Genomic DNA, 22439 nt, shown 5'->3' with positions numbered 1-22439 from the left:
TACTGTATCATGTGACAAAGTCCATCAGGAAAAGAGCACCAGGAACACACCTGTTGTCACACAGATCATCTCTCTGGATTGAGTATTTTAGCAATCTGTTCAAGAGGTATGAGGAACAAAGTAGGGCTGGGGAAGTTATTAGTAAGAAAGCATTAAGTTTGGAGGGAAATAGAACCTACCAGGTCATGCTCCCAGATACCCACCTCTTCCAGGCTCACCTTCCACAAGCCCTGCTTGTGAGTCTGTGAGGCTCTTGGGGGATATCCCATATCTAAACCATAACAGAAAAAAAAATAAAGAATTCAAGAGCCAAAAATAAAAAGCAACTCATCACAATACCCACAGGTATGGTGTAGCCTTGAGAAAAATACTGTTCCTAAAGGCCTTCCCACTGGTCCTGTATCTACTAGGTGCATCACAGACCAAATATAATCAAGACTGATCTTTAATTTTTCAGTCCTGGGCCAGAGACGTAGCTCAGTGGCACCTCGCCTGCCTCATAAGCACAAGGTCCTGAGTTTGATCCTTGGTACTGGAAAAAAAAGAAAATTTAATTTTTCAGTCCTGATTTTTATTTTCTAACCCTTGAATGTGTTACCTGCTCAAAAACTACACAGATTTTAAAACAAGGAGGATGAAAATAAACCCTTTTCCACACAGAATTTTCTTGCAAATAAAAGATTTGGCAAACAAAAAGTCAAGTTTTTTCTTCTGTGCAGTCCTATTCCAAAAATCAACTGTGAAAAATTAACATTTTCAGAAAACAAGGGAAAGTACCCCAATGTGGCAACTGCAGATGCCAGGAAGTGTAGGGGTGGCCCCAGTATCTGTTTTTGTCTTCCACCAGGGGCTTAGAGTACTTGGGACTTGTACTGTACCTCCAGAAGCAAACTCTAAGGGTGCACAGGGCAAAAGCATGCATTGCCCTCAATAATCTTTAATGGGGATCTGTGGAAGAGAGAGCAATTTTTAGGATAAAAAAAACTTTGGGCAAGTCATTTTCCTTTTAATTAAGAAATTGAAAGGATTGGAGCAGCTGATCTGCTCTCTGAGATGTTGGCTATAGCTTCAGCAACAGGATGAATGCTGCAAAAATAAAAGGAAGAATCACGATGAAAACAACATTAAGCTTTTGAACATGGAGTTGGTAGGACATTAGTTAGCAGGTCTTATATAACATTCAAACTGATACCTAGGAATGTGACCTTTGGGTATTGTTATGGTTTAGATATGGGATGGCCCCCAAAGTCTCATGGGTTCCCAGGTGGGACTTGTGGAAGGCAGGGCCTGGTTGGAAGGGGTGAATCACAAGGGAACGACCTGGTAGACTGTATGTCCCTCCCCAGTTCCTCCCTTTGCTCTCTGCTTCCTGGTTGCCATGACTTGAGCAGCCTTCCTCCGCCCAGGCCCTTCAAGCATGTCTTCTTGACTTGGAGTTGGTCAACTATGGACTAAAAACATGAGCCAAAATAAACTTCTCTGTTGCCAGAGCCAGGTATTCTGTCTTTGTGACAAAGTGGTTAAGACTGGTATCTTCATTTCACTCTTTGACTACAGGCTCTAGTACAGAGATGACGACCTTATACCTGAGACTCACGATGTTATCAAGAAGTTACAGGACTCTGGTTTTATGGGTATTTTTACTATGTACATATATCCTTTTCTTTATCTTCCATTGGTTACATAGCTCCTGTCATACAGCACCTACTCCTTCTCAATTTTTTTTTTTTTTTTGGTACCGGGGATTGAACTCGGGACCTTGAGCTTGCGAGGCAGGCCCCGGAACCACTGAGCTAAATCCCCGGCCCTTCCTTCTCAATTTTAACAGAAGTTTTCTACAAAGGAGTCTTTACTGCTTTCCCATTTAAGCTCCCAGTGCATTTTCTGAAACACTGACTCAGAGCTATCTATCTCTTCCAAATTGCAATTCCTAAGTCCCTCACATATTTACTTTTGCAGTTCCTGAGTTTGAGCTGATTGACAACAATGTAAAGTCAGTTGTCTTTCACCAAAGGCAACCCTGGTTAGCAGTATGTATTTTTCCAGCTCCCCCCCTTTTTTTTTTTTTTTGGTACCGGGGATTGAACTCGGGACCTTGAGAGGCATGCGGGGGAACCATTGAGCTAAATCCCCGGCCCCTTCCGGCTACTTTCTACGCAGAGACTATCTCACAAACGAGAGGTTTGTCACCTCATATATCTAGGGCAGTCTCTCTGGGAGCGCCCGCCCCCAGGGTCTTCGCACTGAACTACACCCCCAGTCCTTATTTTTTTCATTTTGAAACGGTCACGCTAAGTCACTAAGTTGCCAAGGCTGGGATCGAACTCGCGGTCTTCCTGCCTCAGTTTCCCAGAAATGCTGGGATCACAGGAGTCGCGCCACCAGGCCGGGGTAGGAAAGTCTTTTCTAGACCTGTTTTCTCCTGAAGCCGAGTTTCCTTTGCAGACATTACTTCAGTTCCTCATCTCTCGTAGTCTCATTGCCAGTTACTCCCGAACTCTGAGGTCTCTCCGGCTACCAAGGCAACACACATGTCACCGCCTTCACTTTGTTGGCCGAACCCTCACCCGCCTTTAATGCACACTCCTCTCTCCTCCTTCCAATCCAGAACTCGGGAAGTTTGGGGCAGTTCTTCTGCCTCACTTCCGCCTCGTTGATCGATTGGCCGAGGCTGATTGGACCCCACAGCTCGATCCAGGGTTGGGCGCATTGTAATGACGACATCGTCTGCCGCGGCAGCTGGGAGACGGGGTGGGTTTCCGGGGCTACGGTCCAGACTGCTGAGAGCTCCTGTCATGGCGGGCGCTCTGTGCGGCCTCTTTGCCGTCCTGCTGCTGCTATCAGGGGATGCCCAGAGCTCGGAGGTGCCCGGGGCTGCTGCCGAGGGATTGGGAGGGAGTGGGGTCGGCCTGGGAGATCGTTTCAAGATTGAGGGGCGTGCAGTTGTTCCAGGGGTGAAGCCTCAGGACTGGATCTCCGCGGCCCGAGTGCTTGTAGACGGAGAAGAGCACGTCGGCTTTCTTAAGTGAGCATCCTCAGGGCAGCAGGAAAGCGGTTGGGATGGAGGTCGGAGCGAGTTCCGTTAGGAGGGCTAAGTGTCAGAAGGGGCAGCGTCGCTGGCGCAGAGTGCTTGGGCAGGTGCTGCCAAAGATCTAGATTGGGAGACCTTGGGGGAGTCGGACCCTTCCCCTTCTCCGCCTGAATCTCAGAAATGAGGGTGACAGACCCTCGCCCAAGGCCCAACCACTGGGTTCAGTTACTTTTGACACCATGTTGGCCCCCGTATGGCGCAGAGTGCTCTTGGGCCCTGGGGACAGGTTGACATTTTGTCTTTTGCTGGGTTTTTTTCTTTTGCTTCTCGTCTGGTTTCTCTAGAATCCCGTCGCTTTTTGCCTTCATTTGAGTCCGTTGGTAACTTAGGGTTGTGTAGAAAGATGCCAAACAAGTGGGAATTCTCAAAGCCCAAAGGGTTTTCCGTGATGACACAGACTGGGAAGCTAATGTTACTGTTTCTAAAATTAACTTGCCCTGAAGTCCCTAATCAAAGCACTTTTTTTTTTTTGTCCTGGGTTTGGGATTATTGTTCTTTTTACACTTGAATTCACCGGAGGATTTGCAGAATCACACTTGTCACTATGTGAAACTACAGTCTGCTTTGGTTACACGTGTTTTTCATTTCTAGCTATTACTAGAAATGAGATTTCTGTCTATTTTAAAAGAAGGGATGGATTTGTTAGCCCTCCAGTTTTCATTCTCCAGGCACAAGTATGAAGTTTTAAATCTTTCCGCCACTACTTGGAAAGTGAATTAGTGAAATGAAGGAAAATAGGAAAGGAAGTTTTTTGAGGGGCTGGGTTTTCACTCCAGCAAGTGGTGTAGACCACCTAAATGTGATCATTTAAATTTGGTGTGCAGATTTGTTCAGATCAGCCAAGTGGCCTCTTTGAGCAGATCCACCTCAGGTTAATAAAAACGACATCCCCCCCCCCCAAAAAAAAACCCGACAAATTTACAACTGGTATTTTCAGGCTATTTGGCATTAATCTGGCATTAGAACAGTCTTTAGAGTTTACTCTAATTAATGATATTTTAGTGATAAAACTCAATAAACTTTGGAAAAGTAGCCTTAATTGAGCATTTGACTTCTCTTCTGCAGTATACAGTTCTCTTGAAAAGCATTTATTTTTAACGTTAAAATAATGTATTAATAATGTGTTTATTGAAGAAAATAAGAAACTTTCTTTTTGAAATTTACAAGATGGTAATGGTGCTTAACATTCCATACCTTTTTTTAGGTTAAAAAAAAAAAACATTTGGGGGCCAGGGATTTAGCTCAGTGGTTCCGCTGCCTGCCTTGCAAGCACAAGGTCCTGAGTTTGATTCCTGGTACCAAAAAAACAGTTGACCTGTTCTGAATACTAAAATATACAATACTTTATAACTTGCCCTGTGAACAGTTTTTAATATCATTCATGGTCATAGTACACTATTAGCATATATATAGAAAAGTTGATCAAAAATTAATGTGAAGAATTTATGGTGTCAGGCTTGTTGGAAGGGGTATATAATTTGGCTTGTAGCTGTTTTGAATAACTAATGCACAATTTTGACTTATATTTATGCTTTTTTGGCTAAGGGAGATGGGGGAAGGAGTGGTTGAAGACTACTCATGCCATTCCTTACCATCATTGCCATGTATATAAACCACAATTTATTTAACCAGTCCATTTTCTTTTTCTGAACTTGGGGATTTTGAACTTTCAGACTTCCAAATCCTGTTTCAAACCATGCAGGGAGCATGGGAGGGAAACACCTTTGAGCATAGGCCAGGCACATGGCTGAGGGCTGTCCCACCTCTTTGAGGGTGCCTACGCAAACCAGAGTTTGTCAGCATCCTGGGCAGTGTGTGGAGGGGGGAACACAGGTAGGTAGATGCCAAGGGACCAAAAGGAAGAAGTAACTAGGAACGAGTGAGTAGCAAGATACGGAGAAAAAGGGGATGTGTACAAGGCGCTGGAAGAAGCTGGGTGCAGGTGGACAAGTTTAGTGCCATCAAACAGGAAAGTCTGTCCAACCAGAAGTCTGTGCACAGGCTCTGCTGTCACTTGCAATCCCTTCTTAGTTCTGGATTGTGATCTCTCTCTCTCTTTTTTTTTTTTTTGCAGTCCTCTATTTTTGAACTTTAAATTGTTTTCAGGTCGTTTTTTTTTTTTTTTTGACATGGCTAGGCTTATATATTACAATTATATACTATAATTTGTGGAATTTTTTATAATAGAAAATCTCAGACATATAAAAAATATGAGTCCTTGAATACCCACCACAGTCTACTGTTTCATTTCATATCTTCTCTGCAGCTCATGTACTTTTTTTTTTTCTGGAATACTTTCAAATGGTCCTAAGCCTAATACAGTTTCACTTGTAAAAGCGTTTATTATATATCGCTAAAAGTAAAGACTTTAACAAAAACCACACTGGCATTACAGAGTCAGCAAAATAAATAATCCCTTAGTATCATCTAACACCCAGTCCATTTTTGTTTCCCCAGTTGCCTAAAAAAGTGCTTTTATATACTCGTTCTTTTAAATCAAGATCCAGTAGAGTCTCCATAGTGAGGAATACTTTTGTTGTTGTTGTTATTTGTTTGTTTGTTTGTTTTTGAGTCAGGGTCTTGCTGTGTAGTTCAGGCTGGCCTTGAGCTCATGGCGATCCTCCTGCCTCAGCCTCCTGAGTGCTGGGATTATAGGTATGTGTCACCATGCCTGACTGAAGAGTACATCTTAGAGCTAAGTTTTAAATTTTTTATTACAAAATTTGTGTTATCTCTTTAAGTAAAATATCGACCTTAAAATAAAATGCATATTTGCTTTTTTTTTTTTTTAGTAATAGTATCAGCTTCGTTTTTCTTTTTCTCTGGACCCAGAATCTTTTTTGTTGTTGTTGTTTTGTGTTGTTTTTTTTACTGGAAATCGAACCTAGGTCCTTTGCACTGAGCTACATCCTCGCTCCTTTTAAAATTTTTCATTTTTTCATTTTGAGACTAAGTCATGAAACTTCCCAGAGTAGGCTCAAAGTTGTGTTCTTCCTGCTTTGGCCTCTCAGCATGTTGGGATTACAGGCCTGTCCCACCATGCAAGGCTCAGAAAAATGTTTTGAAATTGGCTCAGTGCGGTTCCATCAGGAAGCAGAAGATGCACTCAAATAAGAATAATTTAAAGAGAGATTAATGAAAGGATTAAACAGTGTTTTCTTGGCATAGGAAAACAACCAGACTGTGCAGTGTCTTGGGAGCTTACAAACTCGTGACTGTTAACCATCTCTAAACATCAGGGAGGAGGGGAAATAGAGATTTTTGGAACTAGAAGGAAAGAAGGGTTGCCTTAATAGGAGCTGTGTCCCTGAACACAGCCAGCCCAAGGTGCCCACTCAGTGATAAAGCCAATGAGAAATTGTACGAAGCTCATTTTCTTCCCTTCTTGCATTCTGTGGAGCGAAGGTTGGAGAGTGGGTCGGGAGGACAGGGTAAGATGTCTACCCAAGAATAGGTTAACATGATGAATGTTTACATTTTGATTCTGTTTTAGTTTAATGTGTTCTTTGAAATAACAAGGAACACTTTTTCTTTTTACCTTTTGGTAAATATTGTGGTTGTAATCAGGATCAATTGATTATTCCTGTAACTAGAATCTTTAACAATGACCCTAAAGATTTAAGAAGCATTATTTTATTTTATTTTTTTAGTTCTTTTATTGGTACATTTTAGGTATTCAATTCATTTACATTTATCATTGGGTGTTTGTACCTGTACGTGATAATATCTTGGTTCTTATTTTTTTTTCCCCATTACCTGTGCACCCTTCACCCCCTCCGCCCTTCCCTATTTACATAGATTTCATTTCCATTTTTTTTTCTTTTTTCAGTTTTTCCTTTCCCTCTTTTCCTTTCCCCATCTCCTCCCTTCACTCCTTCGTCTTTGGACCTTTTTTCCTATTTCAAATTATCAATTATTCATTTTAATCATTTTAACCCTTGTTTACACTATCAGTTTCTCACACTAGAGAAACTATTCAGTATTTACACATGTGTGTCCTATTTATTTCACTTAAGAGCATGGCCTCGATATGCATCCATTTAGCTATAAATGACTCTAGTTTTTCGTTCTTTATGACTGAGTAGTACTCCATTTTATAAAAGAAACCCATTTTCTTTATCCAGTTTCCAGTTGATGGGCACTTGGGCTACAAGAAGCATTATTTTAACATTATTATGACAGTGGGGATTTTCTGACATAGTTGATCCTTTTCAAACCATTTGTTATCCTGAGACAGACTTTTCCTTTGGAATAGCTGTTTCTCATTTTCCAAAGACATTAATTTTTACCTGCCAAATGATACCAGTTCTTGATAGGGTAGTTTTTCTAAATTCAGGTTTAGGAGAAATCAGTAAGAAGGAAAAGATGGATGGTTTAAAATACATAAACATTTTTTACTTCTACACATTCAAAAAAGAAGTAACTGAAGTAAGTTGGTCTGTTTATTAATGGAATAAATGCTATGTAAATCCTTTTTGTTGGTTGTGAAAAAGAAAAAAACCCAACAAAATATGAATTAAAACAATCCTCCACCCCCTTATCCTGGGTACTGGGGATTGAACCCAGAGTTTCTCATTGAGCTACATTCCTAGCTCCTAGCCCTTTTTTAATATTAAGATAAGGTCTCACTAAGTTGCTCAGTTGCCCAGGCTGGACTTGAACTTGTGCTCCTCCTGTCTCAGCCTCCCAGAGCACTGGCATTACAGATGTGTACCACCATGTCTGGCTTAGAATGCCATTTTTAATAGTAAGAACTTGTTTAGGAGATTGGCAAAATTGGGACCCTAATACTGTAATAATAACAAATATTCATTGTTTCCTTTTAATGAATAGGAACTGTGCTCCTGCTACCTGCCATCTCTACACATAGAAGGCATAGTTGTACTTCCTATGGCAGGGTTTTCTGCTACTCTGAAGTGGTCACAAATACAGAACCCATTTAGTGTAATTATGGAAGATGAAGTGTAGGACAAATCTTGCTACTTTTTTTGTTTGGGTTTATTTATTTTCTTTGGTCAGATGGTTTTCATGTTATGGGGTGGGATTGTTTTAGAAATTAGTAGAAGATTTAAAACATAAGAAAAGACTAAGCTGTTGATCAGAGTGACTAAGTAGTTTGGTTTTTTTTTTCCAGGACAGATGGGAGTTTTGTGGTTCATGATATACCTTCTGGATCTTATGTAGTAGAAGTTATTTCTCCAGCCTACAAGTTTGATCCCGTCCGAGTAGACATTACTTCAAAAGGAAAAATGAGGTGAGGGCATCTTACTTAGTTTTTACTGAAAACAAGGCTCTTGAATATCTCATTGTACATTCCTTTTAGAATTTATAGTTAAGGTTGAAATATTTTCTTATTTGAACTGCAGTTACACCTTAAAACATTTAAAATATCCTTATGTTATTTTAATATGAACATTGATAACATCATGAAGTTGAACTTCTTCCTGCTGTGGCTTAAAATTTATTTTAAAGTTCATAGAATGATTGTATAGAAAAAGGTAAGATTATAGTAGGAACAAAAGCACCTTGAAAGTTATAATAGAAATGTGATTTTTAAAGTTGGAAATAATTTAACTTTTCAAATTGAAAATATTCATCATCCATTTTTCGTTGGAATAGTTTAATAACACATTATTACTTACTTGATACTACTTTGATCTAGACATTTCTATAGTTCCTTCTCTTTGGAATATTTAATGTGCAGTGGAAATTTCGTATTGCTAGAGAAAGCCATAGGTTACATTGTAGAGTTTATTTCAAAGTGAGAGGATCATGATAAAAAGAAAAGATGAAAGCACAATGTTTGAGGTTGGCAGAGTAGGAAAGTATTGCAGTTTTGAAATTGAGGTAAAAGAACTTTGGTCTAATTTAGGCTGTGATTATGGAATAATAAAACCTGTTTGAAGTTGGCAATAGTTGTGTGGATGTCTAGTCTTCAAATTCAGCCTTCAGTTATAGAAGAGCAAATTTATGGGCACTGTGTCCCCTCTTGCATGGTGGCCCACCCTCACACTGTAGGGTGTACTTCTTTTCCGACTGCAAACTCTCAGCAGAGCCCATTTCTTTTCTTACCTTTAATAAAACTGCTACTATTTGCAAAAAAAAAAAAAAAAAAAACGAAAACAAAAAACTCACATTTATTTGTTTGTTTATTTTTTATTGTCTCATGGCAATAATAGCCTCTTTGGTCTAATCTGACCAGGAAGTAGATGAAAAGTATATGAAGCAATTTTAAATGGTAATATCTCTTTTTGTTTGAGCTATCACAATATTACTCTAGGTTGCTATAATGAAATGCAGGTCATGCAAAGGAAAAAATATTTGGGACATTGGAGGAACCTACTGATCTTTTTGTTATGTGTCAAGCATATTTAGGCTGATTTGTAGAGACCCAAAAGTAAGCTGACAGAAATATGTATATTTGGGCCGGGGATTTAGCTCAATGGTTCCACTGCCTGCCTTGCAAGCGCAAGGACCCGAGTTCGATCTCCGGTACCAAAAAAAAAAAAAAAAAAGAGAAATATGTATATTTGAGTTTGTGTTTACTCCTAAAATATTTTTCTTCTTCTTTGCTTTTTTTTTGATATTGCAAGTTTTTAAGATGTAATATATAAATGGGGCTGTCTCATTCTTTATATTAACTGTGTATTAGTCCCTTGATGGATTTACCATCATTTATATAACCAGCTTTTATTGAGGAGTAAGTAGTGTTTTTTTCCCTCCTTTTGTAGCATGTATAGTACATAGGACAGTTATCAAGAGAATTAATTCTTGATATTATTATGAAAGCAATACTGTAGTGCTCCTAAGAAATACGTTCTTTAGAAACAAATTTTTTTCCCTCCTATTTTTCAAGTAAAATTGTTGAATATTCTACTTAGAATATTCTACTTTGCCCAAATTCTTGTCATATTTCTTGCTTTTGGCTATTTAGAGCAGGGACAAAAACTTCAGCGAAAGGTAATACCTTGCAAAATATATTTATAAATATTTTTTGATGGAATAAATGGGTTGTTGCAAAGATTGATCTCCTTAGGTATTGACTTTTTCATGTCTTTTTAGAAATATGGATTTTAAAATAAATGTATAGGAAAAATTTTATCATGCTAAATTTCAATCTTAAAAGTGCTTAATGACCTTTTATATATTTTAGAATTACAAGCTTGGAAATGAGGGCTATGTAGGTATGGTATATATTTTTTATGTTACTCATTTTTTATATTACTTGTTTGCAGTATGTAATGATTAAGTTCATTTTGGGGAGTTGGTGCACGTACATTATGCATCTTGGTTCCTTTTAAATCCCCATTCTCTTCCTTCCCTCCTCCTCCCTCCATCTCTTGGTCCCCTTCTCATTTGCAAAAGATCTAACTTCCTGTTTCCTATTATCTTTTCTTTTACTTTCTAATTTATTCATTTTTTTTTTTTTTGGTACGGAGGGCTGAACTGAGGCAGGTCCTTGGGCTTTTGAGGCAGGCGACACAACCTCTGAGCTAAATCCCGGGCCGCATATTTTGTTTTTTTCACATAAGACAAACCATGTGATCTTTAAGCTGGTGTGTCTGATTTTTCACATGTAGCATTGTGGTCTCTAGGTGCATCTGGTTTCCTATAAATGACTCGTTTATCCTTTTTATGCCAGAGTAGTATTCCAGTGTGTAAAAATACCACATTTTCTTTACCCATTCATCCACTGATGGAAAAATAGGCTACTTCTAAGATTTACCAATTGTGATTTGTTCTGCTATAAACATGGATATTCATGTATCACTGTAGTATGATGTCATTAACTCTTTTGGGAATATCCGTAGAAGGAAAATAGCTGGGTCAAATGGAATTTCTTCTTTTACTTTTTTGAGGAACCTCCATACTGATTTCCATAATGGTATTACTTGTTTACATTCCAACCAACAGTGTAGAATCTCATCCCCTCCCCCATAGCCTCACCAGCATTTGTTATCTGATTTCTTGATGATAGCCATTCTTTCTGAATAAGATGGAATCTTGGTGTTATATTATTTTGCATTCCTGTAATGGACAGAGATGTTGAACAATTTTTCATGTATTTATCGGCCATTTGTATTTTTCTGATAAGTGTCTATTCATTTCAGTTGCCCGTTTTTTTTTGTTTTTGATTATTTTTTGGTAGCGGGGATTGAACTCGGGACCTTGCGCTTGTGAGGCAGGCAGCAGAACCACTGAGCTAAATCCCTGGCCCTAGTTGCCCATTTTTTGAATCCTTTATTTTATGGGGTCTTAATTTTTTTTTTTTCTTTTGGTACCAGGGATCGAACTCAGGACCTTGCACTAGCTAGGCAAGTGCTGTGCCACTAAGCTTGATCCCCAGCTCTAATATTTTTGAGTTCTTTATAAATTCTAGATATTAGTCCTCTGTCTGAGGAATAGCAGGCAAAAATTTTTTTCCCATTCTGTAGGTTGTCTCTTCACCCTGTCAGTTGTTTACTTTGCTGTGCATAATCTTTTAGATTTGATATGATCCTTCAGTTGATGCCTGGTATTATTTCTTGAGCAATTAGAGTTTTGTTCAGAAAGTCCTTGCCTACCCCCATGCTTTCAAGAGTTTTACCTATATCTTCCAGCAGATTGTTTCTGTTTTAATATTTAAATCTCTGATTTTTTTTGAGATTTTTTTATTTTTTTGGTACCAGAGATCAAACTTGGGTCCTTGCGCTTGCGCAGCAGGCGGCGAAGCCAGTGAGCTAAATCCCCGGCCCTTTTTGAGATCTTTGATCCATTTTAATTTTAGTTTAGTGCATGATGAGAGATATGGATCTAATTTCAGTCTTCTACATGTGGATAGCCAGTTTTCCCAGGACTGTTAAAGAGGCTCCATTTCCTCCAGCATAAGTTTTTGGCCACTTTGTCAAAGATCAGCTAGCTGAATGTGTTGGAGTTGTTTCAGCATCTTCTGTTCTGTTCCACTAATTCACATGTCCCTTTTTTTTTCTGTTTGTTTGTTTGCTAATACCATGCTGTTTTTATCACTGTAGCTTTGGTAGTACAATTTAAAATCTGTGATGGTGATGCCTCTTGCCTTGTTCTATTTTTGAAGGGGGGTGAGGGCAGAGCTAAAAACTTCTATTTTTTTGTTTGTTTGTTTTTAAAGTCCCCCCCCCCCCCCCGCATACTGGGGATCAAACTCAGGACCTTGTGCTTGCAAGGCAACCATGGAGCCCCTGAGCTACATCCCCGACCCTGATATGTATGACAAATATGTACTTAGAAAAAATGGTCATACATATTGATCACATTCATCATAGGGAATTTGTACCTATACATAATATATCTTAATTCTTTTCTTTCCATTCCCCTCCCTTCCCTTCAACCCTTTTTCCCTCCTTATTTATTTATTTATTTATTTATTTATTTATTTATTTGTACCAGGGATCGAACGCGGGTCCTTGCCCTTGCGAGGCAGGCAGCTAAATCTCTGGCCCCATTCCTCCTTATTTATAAAAGTTTTGTTTCAGTTTTTTTCCTTGCATTCTCTTTTTTTTCCTTTTCCCTTCCTTCCCTTCCCCCTACCCCTTAACTTGTTCTCCTTCTCATTTGAACATGTTCTTTCTACTTATCAATATCTGTCCTTCATTATGCTCCTTATTTACCCTTTGGGTTTTTCACACAAGTCAAACAATGCAGCATTTAAATTTGTGTATCCAATTTATTTCACTTAAAATTATGTTCTCCAGGGCTGAGGATTTAGCTCAGTGTTTCCGCCGCCTGCCTCAAAAGCACAAGGTCCTGAGTTCGATCCCCAGTACCAAAAGAAAAATTATGTTCTCCAGGTGCATCCATTGTCCTACAAATGACTCAGGTTTATACTTCTGTATGGCAGAATAGTACTCCATTGTATATAAATGTCACATTTTCTTTATTCATCATTTGATGGGCATATGTGCTGTTTCCAAGATTTAGGTATTATAAATTTTGCTGCTATAAACATGGGTGTGCATATATAAATGTGTTATGATGCTTTTAATACCTAAAGGGGAATAGCTGGGTAAAATGGAACCTCTAGTTTCAATTTTTTGAGGAATCTCCATACTGATTTCTGTAGTGGATGTACCCAATTTACACTTCCACCAACAATGGATAATTCCTTTTCCCCCATAGCTTCTCTAGAATTTGTTATTGGTTGATTTCTTGATGATAGCCATTTTTTCTGGAGTGAAGTGGAATCTCAGTGTTGTTTTAATTTGCATTTCTCAAATGACCAGTGATGTTGAGCATTTTTTCATATATTTATTTGCTGTTTATATTTCTTCATCTGTGGAATGTCTATTTATTTCAGATGCCCGTTTTTGGGTTAGGTCTTTAAATTTGGGAGGTCTGATTTTTTTTTTTTTTTTTTGAGTTCTTTACATATTATAGATGTTAGTCCTTGGAGAAATAGCTGGTAAAATTTTTTTTTCCCATTTTCTGTGGCTTGTCTCTTCACTTTGTTGGTGGTTTCTTTCACTGTGCAAAAGCATTTTAATATGATGTGATCCCAGCTGTTAATTCTTTTTTTTTCTTTTTGGTACTAGGAATCAAACTTGGGACCTTGTGCTTGCGAGGCAGGTGGCAGAACCACTGAGCTAAATCTCTGGCCCTCCAGTTGATACTTCTTTGCAGGTTTCTTGTGTGATCAGGGTTTTGTTCATTAAGTCTTTGCCTACACCTGTGTCTTTTAGAGTTTTACCTATTCTATCTTTCAGTAGATTGTTTCTGTTTTCATATTTAGATCTTTGATCCATTTTGATTTTAGTTTAGTGCATGGAGAGAGATTTCAACATGTGGAAAGCCAGTTTTCTCAGCACTGTTAATTAAAGAGGCAATCGTTCTTCCAGTGAAGGTGTTTGGCCCTTTTGTAAAGGATAAGGTGGCTTAGTGTTGTTTCTGCATCTCTTGTTCTATTGATTATTGGGTCTTTTTTTCCTCCAGTAGTGTGCTTTTTTTTTTTTTTTGATCATGGTAGCTCTGTAGTATAATTTCACGTTGGGGATTGTGATGCCCCCTGCCTTGCGGTTGTTGCCCATAATTACTTTTGCTGTTCTAGATCTCTTCTGGTTCTATATATATTTTAGGATTATTTTCTCTAGTTCTACGAAGTATGTTATTGGTAATTTGATTGGGATTGTATCAAATCCTAGGGCAGGGCCAGTGAGTAGGATGCTCCCAGAACAGTGTTCCCTGGTCTGGGGAGGATGATGTGGCGGGAGAGACAGCCTGTTGCTGTGCTGTTGTCTCTCCTTGTCTCTCTGTGGTTAGTGGCTTCTCTGTGGGACCGCAGTTTATTCCTGTGCAGTTTCCTCTTCCAGATGGGAGGGAACGTATATGGGGAGTCCATCCTGGGAGTGTGGCTCTGGAGAGCTGGCTCCTCACCTCACGCTATTAGGGAAACTCCCCAAATGGCCTGGTTACCAGGTAGGGAAGGGAGGAGGCACCTCTTCCCCTTTTTAATAACCCAGATATTTGGTTTGATCTAGATGATTTGTATTTCAGAGTGATTTTCCATTTCTGGATATGATTGTCTCCTCTATTTCCGAGTACTTGCATTTTTAGTGACTTTTCCCTGTGTATCTCCAAGGTACCTCCTTCTCTAATTAGCTGTGTTAGAATCTTATTTTAATAATTAGGAATAGAACAGAGTAATGAACAAAGCAGGATTCATATAAGATCTATTTTTTTTTTTTTGTAATGCTGGGGCTCAAGTCTGGGCCCCAGGGATGCTAGGCAAGTGCTCTGCTATTGAGCTATATCCCCAGCTGAAAGATCCTAATATTTTAACCAATAATTTATAAACATGCTTTATAATTTATTTTGTAAACATGCTTTGTAAATTAGCCTCAAGTGTATATAAACCTTCCATTTATGACATTTGAATGAAAAATCTTAGAAATATTGGATAAAATATGACCAACATTTCCTTTTAAATGTATAGCTGTGCTTGGTGTGGTCACACACATGTCCCAGCTACTTAGGTCTCTGGGGCAGGAGGATTACAAATTTGAGGCCAATCTGGGTAACTTAGCAAGACCCTGTCTCAAAATAAAATATTTTTAAAAGCCTAGGGATGTAGCTCAGTAGTAGAGCACCTGCCTAGCATGCATAAGGCCTTGGGGTTCAATGCCCAGTACTGGGGGAAAGTCTGTAGGGAGTAAACTATAATCACTTCCCTGGCTGGGGGTTTTAATATTTCCTAACCAAAAGACTTAGATATTATTAGCACTGTGCAGGTCGGAAGCAAACCTTGATTAGAATTAAATCTTAAGACTTGGTTCCGCCTTTGACCCTTGGTACTAAAATCCAAAAAGGCCAGACTCCCAATCTGATGTTGGCCGTTAGAGAAAAATCTCTCCCCTGAAAACTGATAGTTGCAATTCTGCCTTCATTAAAATTTGGAGAGTGAATTTATTACTTCTTACGAAATCCAAGAACTTCCAAGCTGAGCAGTTTACAAGGTGGTCCTTGGTTGTAACCTGTGAATTACTAGCAGAGACAAATGCATAAGCTTTCTGGAATGAGACACTCTAGTATCTATTTACTTAAGCAAGTAAAGTGTTCTTACCTTACAAAGTACCCAAAGAGAAAAATCTACAATGAGTCAGCAATGAGTCAGACCTCCCAGAAGTTAAGATGGTAGAATTATTGGATGATATAAAGTATATATATAGTGCTTAAAGAAGACTTACTGCTATCAGAAATGATTTACCAAAATAAGTAACAGATATTTGAAAAGATGGTAAAACTACAGTAAATATAGGCATTGTAATATAAAACACATTGGATATGCTAAGCAACTGAATAAAAATTTGGTGAACTGGAAGTTAGATCAGAAAAAAATTGCTTAGAATATAGCACTACTCCCGCTGTAGCTTTATCTGGATATCTAAATGAGTGGACACTGAAAGTGGACAGTGGACATTTGCAGAAGTAAATGGATTGTGTGTGAACCTGGATGAGGATTTTGGTCGTCTTAGCACATTTCCAGCCAAGATGAGGTGTTACCAATGCACAACTGTAGGGCTTTCTTGAATCAAATATTTTCTGCAAGATACCCTTAAAAATTGGGTATCTAATAATGTACATCTTCGAGCATCAAAAACAATCCAGCAGTTTTATATGTTTGTAATAAATTTATTACTAAATATAATCAAAGGATTTTAGAATCGGAAGAATTCTAAATGAACTTTTGATATAAATAGAATTTAAGAAACTTATTAACCCTGTAGGCACAGGTAGTGACAGAGTCACAGCTAGAAGATTCCAAGTCTGAAGTTCTTTTGGAACACATTTGCAACACGCAGATAAAGCTACTTTGATCAGATTTTCAAGATCAGAAGTTTAGATGCCAAAGCATTTTTGAAAAAGCCAAAGATAAATATAAGGCACTGGTAATATATTAACTATGTTTGTATTAGATGTTAACTATGTTTGTATTTTAACTATGTTTGTGTTAGATTTACTGACATTTTTCTCATCTTTCTTTATCAGGGCGAGATACGTGAATTACATCAAAACATCAGAAGTAGTCAGACTGCCCTATCCTCTCCAAATGAAATCTTCAGGTCCACCTTCTTACTTTATTAAAAGGGAATCATGGGGCTGGACAGACTTTCTGATGAATCCAATGGTATGTACCAAGCTAAGATAAAGCGTTCCTCTAATCCCTAATTTGCTTCTGGGCTGTTAAAAACTTCAAATCCCTGTGAAATGGAAAGCTGATGTCAGACTTATGGAGGAAAGGATTACTGTGAGTAATCTGTGAATTTCAAGAAAATTGTGGCCTTGGAAATGAAAAGAATGTAGTGTTAATGGCACTGGAGATTGGACATTGAAATGTGCAACAGAAACTGAGTAAATACTTATGGTGAAGTACTTTGGGATATAAATAGAATGAAAAAATATACTAAGTCACATATGGAACCACCCTACCCTATCTTATACTTACATATTAGTCCAGTGGTAAATATACCATCATTTATTAACCAGCCCCTGTTGATGGTACAAATGAAGTTTTCTTTCTACTGTTTTAATATGTATAATGAACAGAGAAGTTATTCTGTAGTAAATTAAGTAGCTGGTATTATCAAGAAATGGATATTATGATACTAATAATAAAACATAGGATATATTCTTTAGAAACAAATTGACCCTTTTTGAAAGTTGAATTCTCTCTCTCTTTTTTTTTTTTTTTTTGTTTTTTGAGACAGTTTCACTATGTAGTTTAGGCTGGCCTTGAACTTGCAGTGATCGTCCTGCCTTACGTGATTGGGATTATAGGCATGTGCTACCACAGCTGGCTTGAAAGTTGAATTATTATTTTTAAAATGTCTTAAGCTTTTTTGGGGAGGCGGGGAGATCCTGGGAATCAACCCCAGGAGTGCTTTACCATTGAGCTACGTCCATTGAGCTTTTCATTTTTTAAATTTTGAGACAGATCTCAATAAGTTGCCCTGGCAAGACTCTCAACTATCAATCTTCCTGCTTCAGCCTCCTTCAGTGCTAGTATTACAGATGTGTGCTGCTCTTCCTGGTTAGAATTCTCTTAAGTTTAAGCTGGTTGTGGTGGCACACAGCTGTAGTCCCAGCATTTGGAAGGCTGAGTCAGGAAGGCTGCCATGAATTCAAGGGCAGCCTGGGCTACACAGTGAGAACCTGTCTCAAAAAACAAACAAACAAAATCGTCTAAGGTTTGATCATATTCCTTACTGATAGCTATTTAGATCACAAACAGGACTATTCAGGGGGCTGTGCATCCTTAGTTAGTTCCTCCTACTATATTGCAGGCTCTAGAGGATGTTTGTCAATTAGAGGTGTTTTCTCTAGGAACCACACAGACATTTGGAAAGAGTAGCTCAGCTGGCCGTTGGAATCACAAGTCCCAATGCCAGATTGAAGATTGAAGAAAATTAATAGTGCCGGGCCGGGGATTTAGCTCAGTGGTTTCGCCACCTGCTGCGCAAGTGCAAGGACCCGAGTTCGATCTCCGGTACCAAAAAAAAAAACCAAAAAAAAGAAAATTAATAGCGCCATTTGCAAACTATTTGTGTTAAATACAACTGTAAACTGCACCAAGATAGATGGGTGGCACAAATGAGAATTGAGATGTCAGGAAAGCCCAACACACTCAAATTAGAGTCTCTTACTCTGACACACTCTACAACAGTCAGAAGATGGCACCTTGCTATCATCAGAACTGGTTCAGAAGACTTGAGGTGATTGTTGAAGTTCCGTGTACACAATTGAAATTCTAAGTTCACTTAGATGCAGTCTTTGTTTTATAAACTACAAAGTAGGAGGAAAAGATTTCTGATTTTTTTTTTCTTCCACAGGTTATGATGATGGTTCTTCCATTATTGATATTTGTGCTTCTGCCCAAAGTGGTCAACACAAGTGATCCTGACATGAGACGGGTAAGATGTTTGCCCAGCTGTGGATTTTTGATCCATATTCTGGTGATTGATCTTTTCCACTGTGGCTGGATGGCTTGTTTTCTCACCTTAACTAGTTCTGACGCAAAATTCATCTAAAAAGTTTGTATGAACATGGTGTTATGTTCCTGCATTTAATTAGTTGTTTTTATTGGACAAATAAATTCAGCTGGTTTTGCCTGGGAAAGGCCTGTGTCTTTTTTTTTTTTTTTTTGGTACTGGGGATCGAACTCGGGTCCTTGCGCTTGCGAGGCAGGAGGCAGAACCACTGAGCTAAAGCCCCGGCCCAGGCCTAAGTCTTTATATAGCTAAAACATTTTACTTAGCCATGGGCTCTTTGTGTGCCTCACTCGCTAAGTAGTTGAAATACATAACCTTGGTATAGCTAATCCAAATATTTTGCAAATTATTGCTCCTTTAATGTATCTTTACTTAATAAAACCCTCTTCAAAGTACATACTATGTTTATGTGTTCAGACACGAAAAAGAAGTTCAGGTAGACCAAGAAGGATAAACAGAATAGTAGCAATCAAACTCTAACACAAAACCATGTGATTTTGCAAGGGAGAAAGGAGCTGCTAAATAGGATGCTTCAAGTTTAGTGATACCATTTTCTCTTAAAATATTGGCTTCTATTGTTGGAGTTGTTCGGGATGCAAAGAAGAGTCAGACCATGAGAATGCAGTTAAGTGGACGAGCAGAGGGCTGCAGCTCACAAGGCGAAACAGCAGCTTGCCTCTGTTGCCCATGCCTTTTACTGAGGCGGTGCACAATGGGAGCGTGAGAAACGTGAGAGATTACAACCAAGGCCTTGAAGCTGTTTTTTAGGAATAACATCTTGAAAGCTTTCATACCTAATCTTGAGCTTTCCCAAAGCAGAATACTCACACCCTCGGCGTCAAGGTTTCTGGAACAGAGGGAGCATCGCATGCAATGCTCCCTGGATGTTATCTCGCATGTGAGAGAACATCTGCTGTTCCTGGGAACATTTCCCCAGAGTTCACCATAAACAACATTCTATATAAAATCATTCTTTTAAAAGCCATTGTCCATTCTTATGTCCAACAATAACCAACAAATATCTATCTGTGGACAAGGTCCTCTACTGTTTTTAGTATTTTGATGTGTTGTCTTATTCATTCCTAACTCCAGACTCTGGATACTGGGGATACAAAAATGAATTACAGGCTATCTCATCAACAAGCTCATACTCCAGTTAAATGTAAGACATGGAATTGATTTACAAAAGATTCTCTTGCATCAGGGGATTTTGTGGTTCTTTTTTAAATGGGAAAATAAGAAATAACATAGAATGAATAAAAATGTGTTTGCTAAGCTATAGTGATTAAGTTCTGTAGAATGTAAGGCATCTATTGCACATCTGAAATGGCAGAAAAAGCTTTATGGAAAAAGAGAAGTTTATGAAGTTTTGAATGTTTTATTGCTAAATTTTGGCATCTTTGCCTCAGTGTTGGTCATAAAGTAATGCATTCTATGCAATCCTGGTCTCTTGGAAGCTAATGAACTCTGTAGCATCAATAGAAAGAAGCATCGGGATGGGGATTTAGCTCAGTAGTTCCACTGCCTGCCTCGCAAGCACAAGGACCCAAGTTCCATCCCTGATACAAAAAAAAAAGAAAAAAAGAAAGAAGCATTGAAAGTCGCATTTGATTAAAAGCTCATTATTGGCAAAGTGCTTTGTACATCGTAGGCATTATAAAAGGTTGTTGATCCAAGAACTTCAGAATTGGACCGATTGAAGCCAGGGATGATGGCACACACCTCTCATCCCAGCACTCTGGGGGTCTGAGGCAGAAAGACTGCAAGTTCAAGCCCAGCCTCAGTCACTTAGTGAGACCGTCTCTCAAAATTAAAAATGTTAAAAAATAGGCTGGGAATATAGCTCAGTGTGAAGGCTCTGGGTTCAGTCCCCAGTACTGAAATAAATATGTATGTGTGTGTGTGTGTGTGTGTGTGTGTGTGTGTGTGTGTGTGTATAATATATATAAAGTTTTGGTAGGGACGCAAGACATGGTACCATATATATTTAATTACTGATTATAAGGCATATTAACATAATTTATATTTATAATTTTTCTTTTCCTGGCCTTATTTGTAAGAGTACCTTCTCCTTTAATATCTATGAATAAATTCTGCCCTTGGGGAAAAAGGCTAAACTAATACTCTAACAGTTTCCCATTTGAAATGGTAGATAATGTGGTATTTGCTGCTGTTTTCATTTTTTTTATTCGTTTTATTTTGGTTTTTGAGAGAGATTTCACTATGTAGTTCAGCCTGGGCTTGAACTCACTATGCAGCCCAGGCTGGCCTTGATTCACAACGATTCTCCTGTCTCTGCATCCCAAGTGCTGCAATTACAGATGTGCTCCACCACAGCTGGCCTGCTTTTTTCATTTCTGAACCAAAATAAAATTTAAGTGTTTTAGAAAGTTACATAAAATTTAATGAAACATACATTACACTAATATTGCACTAATATTGAGAAGTACTTTATAATTGTTCATTAAGAGGAGGACAAAAACTCAAAAGTGCTAAGCCCTTGTCCTGTTGTGCCTGTGACTTGTTTGTAACACTTGCACTGCTTGCTTTAGGTGCTGTTACGGAAGTCACCCAAGCTGTAGAGTATTTAGGAATCTACAGCTGAAACTTAGGAATCAAGTCTTGGAAATACTTCAGTGTCTTCCAAACTTCTCTGGTACTTTGATGTATCTGATTAAAGGTTGATATTCTGATTGTATACATCTAAAGAAAGATGAACTTAAAAAATACACACTAAGATAATAAAAAAGCATAATAATCAGAAAACAAAATAAGATAGACATATGATCTGATACATCCATTATCAGAAAAAAAAGTCCTTTATTAAAATATAAGCTGAGTCAAACTCTAGCCCAGCATTTATTAGACATTTGCTAAGGATCAGCATGTTTAGTGGCGTAAAGGAGCTATGAAACATGGTTACTAATGATGTTTAGGTAAAATACTTTTAAATTAATTAATTAATTTATTTATTTTGAAGTAGAGCTCAAACCCAAAACCCCACACATGCTAGCTCTACACTGAACCCAACTGTCATCCCCAATGAAGTATTTTTGAGTATGACATTGCATTATTACTCAGAGTTTTCCTTGTTCTATTCCTTTTCTTCTTTAGTGGGAAGTGTTAGGATTAAATGATTGGAAGGATCCCAGTGCCCTTCATATCTGGTGCTTTTTCTCTCTGCAGGAGATGGAGCAGTCAATGAACATGCTGAATTCCAACCATGAATTGCCTGATGTTTCTGAGTTCATGACAAGACTCTTCTCTTCAAAATCGTCTGGCAAATCTAGCAGTGGCAGCAGTAAAACAGGCAAAAGTGGGGCTGGCAAGAGAAGGTAGTCAGGTAGCCCATAGCTGGCATTTGCACAAACATGGCAACACTGGGTGGCATCCAGTCCTGAGGGAAAAGTGCGTGAAGTAACTACTGTAAACTTGAGTCATCCTGAAGTTGATCTCTTACAACTGTTGTGTATGTTAACTTTTTAACACGTTTTGTACTTGGTACATAAGAAAACCCAGGTTACAACCTTTGTCTGTATGAGGTCAATATTGATGTCACTGAATTAATTACAGTGTCCTATAGAAAATGACATTAATAAATTATATGAAGTACTATACATTATGTATATTAAAAAAGGTCTTAATCCAGAGATCAAATTATCTTGTCATTTTTTCACTTGTTTCTTTTTTCCTGACAGTTTTCTTCTATCTTTCATTATCTGAAGAGTGAAATGACCTTTCCTATTTAAACACGATGCTTGTTATTTTTAGAGCAGCATGCACCATGTTTTTTTGTGTAACCATACCTTTCAAATTCTCAGCCTATTCGCCCTGCTATGTAATTTACTCTG

The 22439-nt window shown here is 38.4% G+C and overlaps 2 protein-coding genes across 5 annotated transcripts in view; one reads left to right on the top strand and one right to left on the bottom strand.

Moving 5' to 3' along the window:
- Positions 1 to 2693, bottom strand: part of LOC110345186 (uncharacterized) — an 83095-nt gene extending 80402 nt beyond the window's left edge. For 2 of the 3 annotated variants that reach the window (XM_087207555.1, XM_087207557.1), the window contains exons 1-2: positions 2413 to 2693; positions 204 to 271 (exon numbers count right to left, since the gene is read on the bottom strand). Coding sequence is in view for 1 of the 3 variants with exons in the window: in XM_087207557.1 (XP_087063683.1) it covers positions 204 to 271; positions 2413 to 2449 (105 nt within the window). In the remaining 2 variants the exon portion in view is untranslated. Of the gene's footprint in view, positions 1 to 203 lie in introns of all 3 variants that reach the window. The other variant, XM_087207556.1, reaches the window with a different exon arrangement.
- Positions 2694 to 2724: 31 nt separating this feature from the next.
- Positions 2725 to 22245, top strand: Emc7 (ER membrane protein complex subunit 7). 2 transcript variants are annotated; one of them, XM_004861495.3, is made up of 5 exons: positions 2730 to 3025; positions 8226 to 8345; positions 16589 to 16727; positions 18430 to 18510; positions 21775 to 22245. In XM_004861495.3, the coding sequence occupies exons 1-5, from the start codon at positions 2796 to 2798 to the stop codon at positions 21925 to 21927; spliced, it is 723 nt and encodes a 240-aa protein (XP_004861552.2). In that variant the 5' UTR covers positions 2730 to 2795; the 3' UTR covers positions 21928 to 22245. The 2 variants fall into 2 exon arrangements, with proteins under 2 accessions (XP_087063678.1, XP_004861552.2); XM_087207552.1 differs by lacking the exon at positions 8226 to 8345 and having other exon boundaries at positions 2725 to 3025.
- The last annotated feature ends 194 nt before the right edge of the window (positions 22246 to 22439 follow it).

This window comes from Heterocephalus glaber, unplaced genomic scaffold, assembly GCF_053883595.1.
Source record: "Heterocephalus glaber isolate CG9 unplaced genomic scaffold, H.glaber_assembly_v1.0 deba00000809, whole genome shotgun sequence".
Classification (NCBI taxonomy): Eukaryota; Metazoa; Chordata; class Mammalia; order Rodentia; family Bathyergidae; genus Heterocephalus; species Heterocephalus glaber.
This window is presented reverse-complemented; position numbering and strand designations above follow the sequence as displayed.

Coding starts and splice junctions, on each gene's coding strand:
- Emc7 (XM_004861495.3), top strand. CDS start 2,796: ATGGCGGGCGCTCTGTGCGGCCTCTTTGCCGTCCTGCTGCTGCTATCA. Junction 3,026..8,225: donor GAGCACGTCGGCTTTCTTAA/GTGAGCATCCTC, acceptor TTTTTTTTCCAG/GACAGATGGGAGTTTTGTGG. Junction 8,346..16,588: donor ACTTCAAAAGGAAAAATGAG/GTGAGGGCATCT, acceptor TTTCTTTATCAG/GGCGAGATACGTGAATTACA.